This window comes from Lynx rufus, unplaced genomic scaffold, assembly GCF_022079265.1.
Source record: "Lynx rufus isolate CCGP_SWC_20201006 ecotype Redwood Valley unplaced genomic scaffold, mLynRuf1.p SCAF_8, whole genome shotgun sequence".
Classification (NCBI taxonomy): domain Eukaryota; kingdom Metazoa; phylum Chordata; class Mammalia; order Carnivora; family Felidae; genus Lynx; species Lynx rufus.
This window is the reverse complement of record NW_025814896.1, coordinates 90,355,225-90,367,130: the sequence shown is the minus strand read 5'-3', so window position 1 is coordinate 90,367,130 and position 11,906 is coordinate 90,355,225. Positions and strand designations below refer to the sequence as shown.

The 11,906-nt window shown below is 46.4% G+C and overlaps 1 protein-coding gene across 1 annotated transcript; it reads left to right on the top strand.

Annotated features, from left to right (window-relative positions):
• Positions 1–1,297: 1,297 nt before the first annotated feature.
• On the top strand, positions 1,298–1,993 carry NAT8 (N-acetyltransferase 8 (putative)). The gene has a single exon (XM_047069193.1). It carries the CDS (start codon positions 1,298–1,300, stop codon positions 1,991–1,993), a length of 696 nt encoding a protein of 231 aa, XP_046925149.1.
• Positions 1,994–11,906: the final 9,913 nt, after the last annotated feature.

The following is an 11,906-nucleotide window of genomic DNA, read 5'->3' as shown; positions in this document are numbered from 1 at the left end:
TACATAATAGTACTGTGAATGAATAAATGAATGAACGAACGAACGAACGCAGATGGAGCCTAGTGAGATGAGTGCAGGGAACTGCCCATGGTCAGTCTTCCTCAGACCAGGTAACGCCTAGGCAGGGAGAGCGCCCCTTGCGTGCTCAGCCTGGACTCTAGCTCATGAAGACAGCACACGGTGAGGCCTGCAACCCCAGGCTTCTAGGAGCTGTGTGGAGGGGCTGAGGGTGGACACCAGAGCACATCAAGGTGCCTGCTGGGAGATACTCCAGGCCTTAACCACCACGGGAGGAAGAGTGAAGGCCATCTGCAAGGGCAAGGCCCCCTGAGCTGTTCCAGACCCCGCTTCCCCACTCCAGGCTGAGTCTCTGGTGATCACAAGAGTGGAGAATGCGCTTCCTGCTCGGTCAGAGTCCAGCCTGTCAGGTGCAAGAACCAGCCAATGAGGTGGCCATCCAGGGAGGGCCTGGTCCCTGGTGGTGGAGCAGGCCCTGGGCAGTCTCTCCTGGATGCCAGGCAGAGGCTGAGAGCAGAGGCCACTTTGAGGCTGCTGTGGACATTCAAGGCCGTTGTGGTAGCAGGTGAGAGGACGCGGGTAGAAAGGACAGTATTTGGAGAGAGGCCTGGAGCCCCAGACTCTCCTCTGGATGTCCAGGCTGCCCCTTTTTTGGTAATTGACTCTTACACAACCCCAGCAGCCTAAAAATCTGCAATCAAGGGGGAAAGAGTCTTTGTTGAAACTTTTACTTGGGAACACAGGATTCCTACAATGTATGGTTCCTGGAGACGGACCGAAGGTCTGGGGACACATGGTCTGGCTGCTGCATGGTGCGGCCCCAAAGTGCCAACAAGCTAAGTGAGCCAGTAAAAGGGGAAAGAGGGTGGAGAGGAGGGTATTTTGTATATCAGAGCTTTGTATGTTACTTTATTAAATCTTCAAAACAATCCCAGAAGCCAGGTTTTTATTTGATCCAGTTCTACGGATGAAAAAAACAGGTTCAGAGAAGTTAGGTGATATGTTAAGGTCACACAGCTAGAAAGGGACGGAGCCAGGATCATATGCAAATCGTCCTGACCCTACACTTTCTCCCAGTGGCTGTGGCCTACATCCTTTTGGGCAAAAGCAGAAAGAAATGCCCATGAGCAGGGGTCTCCCCCACTCCTGGGAGGTGGCAGAGATGGGACACTCATCTGACTTCTTCTCTCTTCCCCAGGGTGGCCCAGAAGGTGTGCAGGGACACTTAGCTCTCTCTCTTTCTCTCATGGACTTTGAGATTCAGGCTCAGCAGTCTTCCATGGCTCCTTATCACATCCGCAAATACCGGGAGAACGACCGCACACGGGTCCTGGACGTGTTCTCCCAGGGAATGAATGAGCACATCCCCACCACCTTCTGCCACATCCTGAAGCTGCCCCGAACCCTGGTGCTCTTGCTTGGAGTGCCCCTCACCCTCTTCCTGCTCTCTGGCTCCTGGGTCCTGGCCCTTGTAGCCAGCCTCATCCTCCTCGCTGCCCTGAGATTCCTCTCCAGATACCCCTGGACCAAGTTTATAGTCATGTCTTTGCGCACAGATATGTCTGACATCACCAAGACCTACTTGGGTAAGCCTGGCTCCTGCTTCTGGGTGGTTGAAGCTGAGGGGCAGGTGGTGGGCATTATGGGCGCTCTGCCTGCCACCCTGCATAAGCAGAAGTTGCAGCTGCTTCACCTGTGTGTGGCCCCAGAGCACCGAGGCCAGGGGATAGCGAAGGCCCTGGTCAGGACTGCCCTCCAGTTCGCACGGGACCAGGGGTACAGCCAAGTCATCCTCATCACCTCCATGCTGCAGCATTCGGCCCAGGCCCTCTACCAGCACATGGGCTTCCAGAAAACGCACCAATTCTTCTCCTCCATGAGCTGGAGGCTAATCGCTATTCCTACAGTTGGCTTTGTCTACCACCTCCCCTCTGCTGGGGCCTCTGAGGCACAGGGTCTGGGAGGGGGCCCGTGATCTGGTTCCTTGTGGCTCAGCCCGGAGAGGGCCAGCTCTGCTGAGGTAGCAAGCAAACCCCAGAGTCTCAATGTGACAGCACAGTGAAAGCTTACTGCTCGGTCACGTGGGAACCCAGTGGAGTTAGCGGTGGGTGGCCCCCTCATTCAGTCTTTTGGGGTGGCTGCTATTTCATTTACCTAGTGCCATGAGATGTTGCATTAAAACAAACTAATGAAATAAACGAACGCCAACGAATATTTCTTTAGTTCATGCGTCTGTGGTCAGCAGTTTAGGCTGGACTTGACTGGCAGCTCTTTTGGTCTCAGATAGCCTAATGCACATGTCATGGGGTGGGCTGGAGTGACAGGGCCACTGGGTCCTCTCATTTTCCAACAGGCGAGCTCAGCCATGGTTTTAAGGTAATTGCAGAGGGGCAAAAAGTAAGGCAAATGCGTCTTCAAGCTTCCTGGGTGTCACATCTATGACATCCCAGACCCAGGGAGAGAAATGGGCCCTGCCTCTTTAGTGAGAGGAGCTGCAGGCACACAGCAAAGAGCCGAGGAAGACGGAGAGGATAATTCTGTGAGAGGGACTGGGGCCGACGGTGCCATCAGCCTGCTTTGGCCCCCATCCACTGTCTACACTGAAAGGGAAGAAGACAGCCTGGGACAGAGAGTGGGATTTTAAAACGGGCCAGCCCACTGGCCAGGCCCCAGTCACATGTCCTGAACAGGCCTGAAGGGAAACTGAGAATGTGTGTGGCCAAGAGGATATGGGACTGCTGAGTTTCCCAGACCTACCACACCTGGGACCCTGCCTCCTGTCCCCCAGTGCTCAGAGACTCAAGATTTTCACAGAAGCCCCAGGTATGACCCTTTTGTCCCCAAGCCTGTGATACAGTGGCAAAGTGGGGCTTAGGCCCCATGCTGGTGTATGCAGCCCTGTGCACTTTGCCCAGCTAGCCTATCATTGGCACCAGTCTCCCCCGACCCAGAGGCTGAGTCCAGGGAGCCAGTGAGTCCCCTGATGACCCAGGAAGTCCAGGCACCCTTTCAGTCTGGGTCTTGTGACACAGCGGTATTTGGGGGCATCTCCCGTTCTGGCAAGGTGCCTGCTCATAGCTTATCTTCTGTGAAGGGTCAGTCAGGCCACAAATCAGGCCTGAACCTGCCAACTGGCATTGTTACAGGCACATTTTAGCTAACTGGGGACCTTCCATCAAATGAATGGGGTGACTGCAAATACTCATGTTTTATTGCCCAAGACCGTGGGCCTCAACTGTGTTGCCCTCCATTCAGTCTCTTTCCTCTTTGGCCTTGGGTCACGCTCAGTCCCTTCTGCCAGGCATTCTACCTCCTCCAGGCCTGCTGCCTTTGTACCTTCCCTGTGTGTTTCTCAGAAGACTGGACCGTCAGAATCTCCTGTTATACTGTGCCCCCCACCCCCTGTTTTAAATCAAGCTTCTGTTTCCTCTCAGTTGTGTTCCAGCTTGTAGTTAATGGCAGGGCCTTGGGCCCAGCCTCTCTGAGGGGTAGGAAGAGGAGGGCACCAGCCCTCACCAGCTGTCCTAGGCTCAGCCATGTAGCCCTTCAGGAGGAATTCCCAAGTGGGCACCAGCTGGTGCTGGAGATGGGGGAGGTCCACAGTGGTCCCAATGCCTTGAAAGTTTTCTTAAGTGACAATTAAATGGTTTTGCTCATCCCAGGTAGATATAGTCCATGCCCTCCAGGGGCTTACAGGCCAGGGGATGGATGCTGAGAGACCAAGGAAGGAGCAAGTGCAGTGATGTTGTCATAAGTGTGGGGATGGTGGAGATACCGGACAAAGAATATCAAAAGGACACCTACCCCACAGACTGGGGGAGGGTCTCCCAGAGGGAACAGGGCTTGTGCCCCTGAAAATTTGGAACCAGGAATGGAGCTTGCCCATCACTTGCTCCAATTCCCTGCACTCACTATCCCAATCACCCTGAGGTTCTTTCAGTTCTTTCAATAAACCAAAGCTGTCTTTCTGCTTAAGGCCTCCACACATGCTTCCTCTGCCTTCCACCTCTCCCACCTATCCTCTTTGTTTGAAAAGTGCTTCTCCACTTTTCAGCCGAGTGGCAGGGGTAATTGGGTTGGAAAGATAACTTCTGAGCAGGTAAGAAGCAGTTCATCCTACTTTTATTCTGGCAGTTATTGCTGTTTAGTCCCTGTTACTCAAAGGGTGGTCCCCAGATCAGCAGGACATTGCCTGGAAGCTTGTTAAAAGAAACTGTGAATACAAAGTTTATTACGCACACTAGATTGGTATTAGCACATCAGTATTAATGCAACATGGTGGTCACCCTCCCATGAGCCTCTGGCTCCACCTCAGGCGGAGGAAGTCAGGAGACCCCTCTGCTCCCTATTGCCTGTTTCACAGAGGGTGCTCTAACAGCCAGGAACAGAAGCCAGGCCCTCCCTGGATGATAACACCTTTGCTCATCTTCCCCAGACAGGATCCACACTCACAGTCAGTGGAGTTTTAAGCAGTGCTTTTCTGCAGAGTTCAGGAAAGGGCCTCAAAGCCGTAGAAGTGAATGTGTCTGCATTTGTGAATTGCAGGGAGGGTATTTAGGTCAAGATAGTGGGCTAAGGATAATGGGAAGTTAAACTGGAGCTTCAGACCAAGCACCAGATATGACAGATAAGAAATAAGATCTGAGACCCAAATGTGGAAATTCCAAAGGGGTTACCAAGACAGTTTAGGGGGTTAGCAGGAGTTGGGGGGGAAGGCGAAATGGAGAGTGATGGCTTAATGGCTGCCAATTTTCTTTTGGGGCAATGAAAATGTTTTGAGTCTCAATATAGGTGGTTGTTGGGCAACATTGTAAATGTACTAAATGCCACTGACTTGTACACTTTAAAATGATTAATTTTATGTTATGTGAAATTCACTTGTAAAGAAGTTTGAGAGATAGAAAAAAAAAAAAGGAAGAGTTTAGCTGGCTCTAAAACCCAAAGGGAAGATACAAAAGATTGGAGAGAGCAGAGACGCTGAGAGGTCATTATGGAAGTTATGGCTAGCCAGCAGTGAGTCTGCCCCAACCAAGCCAAGGGTGGGCAAGGAGCCACCTGCGACCCCAAGCCCACTGATGGAGAAGGCTTGACACCTATGTGCCCTTCTGCTGGAGAAAGAGCTGATGGTTGACACTTTCCTGAGGAATCTAAAAGTCACAGTCAGTGCCTATGGGCCTGGAACTCTGGTGGAGATATGATATTGCTGACTCTGTCGGTGAGACAGAGGAGGAGGGATGAGGAGGGCAAGGGGAGCGGGAGAAGGAGGAGGGGAAAGAGGAAGAGGAGGGAGAGGGGAGAAGAAGGGGCAGGAAGAGAAGGAGGAAGGGAAAGTGCTTTTCCTGAACTGGGCCAATGGGAATGCAGGCAGAGTTGAGGCCATGGCTTACAGGGAATTGCAAAGTACAGATTTGTGACTTGTGCAGGGACCCCTTTGGGCAAGTGTGGGTTTGTAGAAAGTAGGAAGGAGGGAGCGTGTGGTCCAAGATAGTTTTACAGGTCAGTGACTTGGACCCAGCAGCAAAAAAACCCCCTAGAATGCTGACTCTAAACTTCCCTTCACCTTTTTTCAGCTACTAAGTTACTTGTTCAATCTGAAGGATGAGGTTTTATTCTGAACTCAGTAAAATTTTAAGGACATCAAGGTTTCCTTTTATGTAACAGTGGAGCTATTGACATGAGTTTGGTCAAAGTAGGTAAATTTGTTTTTTGGTTTTGCCTGCCATACACATGCCTCTGCCTGGCACATGCACATGTGCACATGTGAGTTGAAAACATGCGGGAAGGTCTGCCGGCCTGTGTTCCTTCCCCCTCTCTTCTTCCGCCTCTTCTTCTCATATTTTTAATATTGTGACAATATACATTACATAAAATTTACCATTTTAACCATTTTTAAATGTGTAGTTCAGTAGCATTAACTATATTCAAAATGTCGTGCAATTATCATCACTATTTGCAGACTTTTTTCAATACCCAGGAGAGAAACCCTGTACCCATTGAGCAATAATTCCCCACCCCCCTCCCAATCCCTAGCAACCACTATTCCACTTTCTGTCCCTAGGAATTTGTCTATTCTAGGTGCCTCATTTAAGTGAAATCGTACACTATTTGTCCTCTTGTGTGTGGCTTATTTCACTTATCATGTTTTTAAGATTCATCCATATTGTAGCATGTATGAGATTTTCACTACCTTTTGAAGGCTGAGTAATATGTGTGTGTGTGTGTGTGTACACACACCCACACACACAAATTTTATTCATCCATTCATCTGTTGATGGGCATTAGGGTTGTTTCCACCTTTTGACCAGAGTTAATTTGTTTTTAAAACCACGCAGGAAAAAACAACATTTAATCTACAGGGGGTGGGGAGGCGGCGGCATCGTGAGCATCAGGGAGGTTCACAAATAAATTTTACATGTATTACAAGCCAGGTGGTTACCATCTGAACAAAATCAGTATGAAAATGCTCCGCTCTGTATACTGAGGATAACCTAATTTAGATTTTTGATGTGAGTTTTGTTATATGAAGTTTTATTTTATTTTAGTTTTTTAAATGTTTATTTTTGAGCAAGAGAACACAAGTAAGGCAGACAGAGAGAGGGAGACAGAGGATCTGAAGTGGGTTCTGGGCTGACAGCAGCTAGCCCAATGCGGGGCTCCAACTCATGAACCGTGAGATCATGACCTGAACGGAAGTCAGACGTCTGCTCAAATGACTGAGCCACCCAGACACCCCTACAAAGTTTATTTTAGAACAAATATGCAGGAAATACATACTTGTGATCAGGTGGCAGACTGGGGTTTTAAAGCCAGCAGCTGACTGGACAAAATGGCATCGACTTTGAGCATTAAATTAAACAGGGGCACTACCACTGCAGGCCGAGTCACCTAGAGCTATGGTTAGAGAAGGCCCACAGGGGAGAGCAGAACCTGAAGCTTCCTCTCTCCAGCCAATACCTCCCCTATGGGGCCATCTTTTTTTTAAAAAAATTTTTTTTTCAACGTTTATTTATTTTGGGGACAGAGAGAGACAGAGCATGAACGGGGGAGGGGCAGAGAGAGAGGGAGACACAGAATCGGAAACAGGCTCCAGGCTCCGAGCCATCAGCCCAGAGCCTGACGCGGGGCTCGAACTCACGGACCGCGAGATCGTGACCTGGCTGAAGTCGGACGCTTAACCGACTGCGCCACCCAGGCGCCCCTGGGGCCATCTTAACTCACTGGGGTGGAAAGCAGAGCAGAGACGCACCAGCTGCTTGAAGTAGATGCTCAGTGAGGTAGAAAAGTGCCCACGGGAAAAAGTGAGCACCCTCATGGCTTTGTGGGTCTAGGAAACAGGAGGGAAGAGCAAGCACCCACATGGGGGGCTGGAGCTCTGATCCTACGAGAAGCCTGGGGGTTCAGGGGAGTGATGTTTGGCAGGACAGTGGGTCCCCAGCAGAGCTCTCTCCATGGGGCATTTTGAGAGGCGGGAGGGGAAGAGGAAGGGGTCTGTTGTCTGTTGGGTGCAATAAGGGGGTGGGTCCCTTTCCCCAAACCACTGAAGGCACGAGTAGCTTCTCCTTGGAAGCATCAAGAGGCAGTCTGGATCCTTAATGATGCTGCATAACCTTGCTATCTTTGAATCTGAACTTCAGTTGGATATGAGGGACTCCGTGGGCGTGGGAAGCTGAACGGCAGCACATACCTGCCTGATGAGAGGCTGACCAGAGAAGGGTGAACAGGACCAGGTCACTGGGGGCTTGGTGCTGCCCACCACACACATTCCTATCTGGGAGGTCACATAGGCTGCCCCTTCTCTCTGACTGCTTCCCTATAGAGCATGCCCTTCATTTTCTTTCTGTCATATATTTTCAAACTGCTACCTTGTTTTCCTTTCAAATGATTTCAAGTGTATTTTGTCCTCACTGCTGACAGTCTGTGGTTTGTCTATTGAATTATTTTAGCTTAATTTTCCTTCTTTTAGGCTTTGTGACCATTCTTATTTTCCCTCTTCTAAAAAGTCTGTTCTATGTACACTATCTTAATTTATAAACTCCTGGCTTCATCACATATTTTGAAAATTATTTTATTTCTTTAAAAAAAATCGTGCCTTTAAAAATTTCTCTTCTGTTGACATTTATTTATTATCTTTTGTTTGTTTGTTTGTTTCACACCCAGTGCAGAGCCCAATGTGGGGCCTGAACCCGTGACCCTGAGATCAATACCTGAGCTGAGATCAAGAGTCAGATGCTTAACCTAGTGAGCCTCTTGGCCCACCAAGCACCAACGCTCTGTTCCCCCTCCCCCAGTCCCTAGTAACCACTATGCTACTGTCTCTATGATTCACCTGTTTTACGTACTGCTTATAAATGGATCATACAATAGTTGATTTTTATTTCTTTTTTCCCTTAACTCTCAACTACTGCTTGTAAACTTCTATCTTTTTGGATTTTTATCTATTTTCTTTGCATCCTTAATTTAATCAAAATTTGTTTTTGTAACAACGACTTTTACTTTGTTGTGCTGAGAGGGTCACTTCATACAGAAGGCTGGCCTTGTCCTCCCCTCCACTTCTCTTTCAAGTTGTCTCCTTGGTGCCCTTTAGTAGATCTTCTATTCTTTTCAAGGCTGGCTTTCCAAAGTCTCTCTGGATGACTTGAGACAGATTCAAAATTCTTCCAGTGCATTTAGCACCCTTGGGTTTCCCTGATGTGACTTCCTGATATAAGTGGAGGCTCTTTTGGTCTCATCTCCCCCTTTCCCTGGTTTCAGGTTAGGCTGCCCCAGACCTCCTATTTTATTTTAAAATAAAATGTTTAAAAAAATAAAATTAAGGAAACAATGGCTTTGAATGACACACTGGACCAGATGGACTTAACAGATATATTCAGAACATTTCATCCTAAAGCAGCAGAATATACATTCTTCTCCAGTTCACATGGAACATTCTCCAGAATAGACCACATACTGGGACACAAATCAGCCCTCAGCAAGTACAAAAAGATCATACCGTGCATATTTTCAGACCACAATGCTATGAAACTCAAAATCAATCACAAGAAAAAATTTGGAAAGATAACAAATACTTGGAGACTAAAGAACATCCTACTAAAGAATGAATGGGCCAACCAAGAAGTTAAAGAGGAAATTAAAAAGTATATGGAAGCCAATGAAAATGATAACACCACAACCCAAAACCTCTGGGACGCAGCAAAGGAGGTCATAAGAGGAAAATATATAGCAATCCAGGCTTTCCTAAAGAAGGAAGAAAGATCTCAGATACACAACCTAACCTTACACCTTAAAGAGCTGGAAAAAGAACAGCAAATAAAACCTCAAACCAGCAGAAAACAGGAAATAATAAAGATTAGAGCAGAAATTAATGCTATCGAAACCAAAAAAACAGTACAACAGATCAATGAAACCAGAAGCTGGTCCTTTGAAAGAATTAACAAAATTGATAAACCACTAGCCAGTTTGATCAAAACGAAAAAGGAAAGGACCCAAATAAATAAAATCAAGAATGAAAGAGGAGAGATCACAATCAACACAGCAGAAATAAAAACAATAATAAGAGAACATTATGAGCAATTATACGCAAAAAAAAATGGGCAATCTGGAAGAAATGGACAAATTCCTAGAAGCATATAAACTACCAAAACTGAAACAGGAAGTAACAGAAAATTTGAACAGACCATAACCAGTAAAGAAATCAAATTAGTAATCAAAAATCTCCCAAAAAACAAGAGCCCAGGGCCAGATGGCTTTCCAGGGGAATTCTACTAAACATTTAAAGAAGAGTTAACACCTATTCTCTTGAAGCTGTTCCAAAAAATAGAAATCGAAGGAACACTTCCAAACTCTTTTTATGAGGACAGCATTACCTTGATTCCAAAAACAGAGACCCCACTAAAAAGGAGAACTATAGACCAATTTCCCTGATAAACATGGACGCAAAAGTCCTCAACAAGATATTAGCCAACTGGATCCAACACTACATTAAAAAAAATCATTCACCACGACCAAGTGGGATTTATACCTGGGATGCAAGCCTGACTCAATATCTGCAAAACAATTAATGTGATGCATCACATCAATAAAAGAAAGGATAAGAACCTTATGATGCTCTCAATAGATACAGAGAAAGCATTTGACAAAATACAGCATCCTTTCTTGATAAAAACCCTCAAGAAATTAGGGATAGGAGGATCATACCTCGAGATCACAAAAGCCAGATATGAACGACCCAACGCTAATATCATCCTCAATGGGGAAAAACTGAGAGCTTTCCCCCTAAGGTCAGGAACTAGACATGGATGTCCACTCTCGCCACTGTTATTCAACATAGTATTGGAAGTCTTAGCCTCTGCAATCAGACAACACAAAGAAATAAAAGGCATCCAAATCGGCCAGGAGGAGGTCAAACTTTCACTCTTAGCAGATGACATGATACTCTAGGTGGAAAACCCAAAAGATTCCATCAAAAAACTGCTAGAACTGATTCATGAATTCAGCAAAGTTTCAGGATATAAAATCAATGCACAGAAATCAGTTGCATTCCTATTCACCAACAATGAAGCAACAAAAAGAGAAATCAAGGAATCGATCCCATTTACATTGCACCCAAAACCATAAAATACCTAGGAATAAATCAAACCAAAGAGGTGAAAAATCTATACACTGAAAACTAGAGAAAGCTTATGAAAAAAATTGAAGAAGACACAAAAAAATGGAAAAAGATTCCATGCTCCTGGATAGGAAGAACAAATACTGTTAAAATGTTGATACCACCCAGAGCAATCTACATATTCAATGCAATCCCTAACAACACCAGCGTTCTTCACAGAGCTAGAACAAATAATCCTAAAATTTGTATGGAACCAGAAAAGACCCTGATAGCCAAAGCAATCTTGAAAAAGAAAACCAAAGCAGGAGGCATCACAATCCTGGACTTTAAGCTATACTACAAATCTGTAATCATCAAGACAGTATGGTACTAGCATAAGAACAGACACTCAGATCAATGGAACAGAATAGAGAACCCAGAAATGGACCCACAAACATATGGCCAACTAATCTTTGACAAAGCAGGAAAGAATATCCAATGGAATAACGACAGCCTCTTCAGCAAGTGGTGCTGGGAAAACTGGACAGCGACATGCAGAAAAATGAACCTGGACCACCTTCTTACACCATACACAAAAATAAACTCAAAGTGGATGAAAGACCTAAATGTGAGACAGGAGGCCATCAAAATCCTTGAGAAGAAAGCAGGCAAAAACCTCTTTGACCTTGGCCACAGCAACTTCTTACTCAACACGTTTCCGGAGGCAAGGGGAACAAAAGCAAAAATGAACTACTGGACCTCATCAAAATAAAAAGCTTTTGCACAGTGAAGGAAACAATCAGCAAAACTAAAAGGCAACTGGGGCGCCTGGGTGGCTCAGTCGGTTAAGCGGCCGACTTCGGCTCAGGTCATGATCTCGCCGTCCGAGAATTCGACCCCGCGTCGGGCTCTGTGCTGACAGCCCAGAGCCTGGAGCCTGTTTCGGATTCTGTGTCTCCCTCTCTCTGACCCTCCCCTGTTCATGCTCTGTCTCTCTCTGTCTCAAAAATAAACATTAAAAAAATAAAAAAAAAAAAACTAAAAGGCAACTGACGCAATGGGAGAAGATATTTGCAAATGACATATCTGATAAAGGGTTAGTATCCAAAATCTATAAAGAACTTATCAAACTCAAGACCCAAAAAACAAATAATCCAAGTGGAGAAATGGGCAAAAGACATGAATAGACACTTCTCCAAAGAAGACATCCATATGGCCAACTGACACATGAAAAAATGCTCAACATCACTCATCATCAGGGAAATACAAATCAAAACCACAATGAGACACCACCTCACCCCTG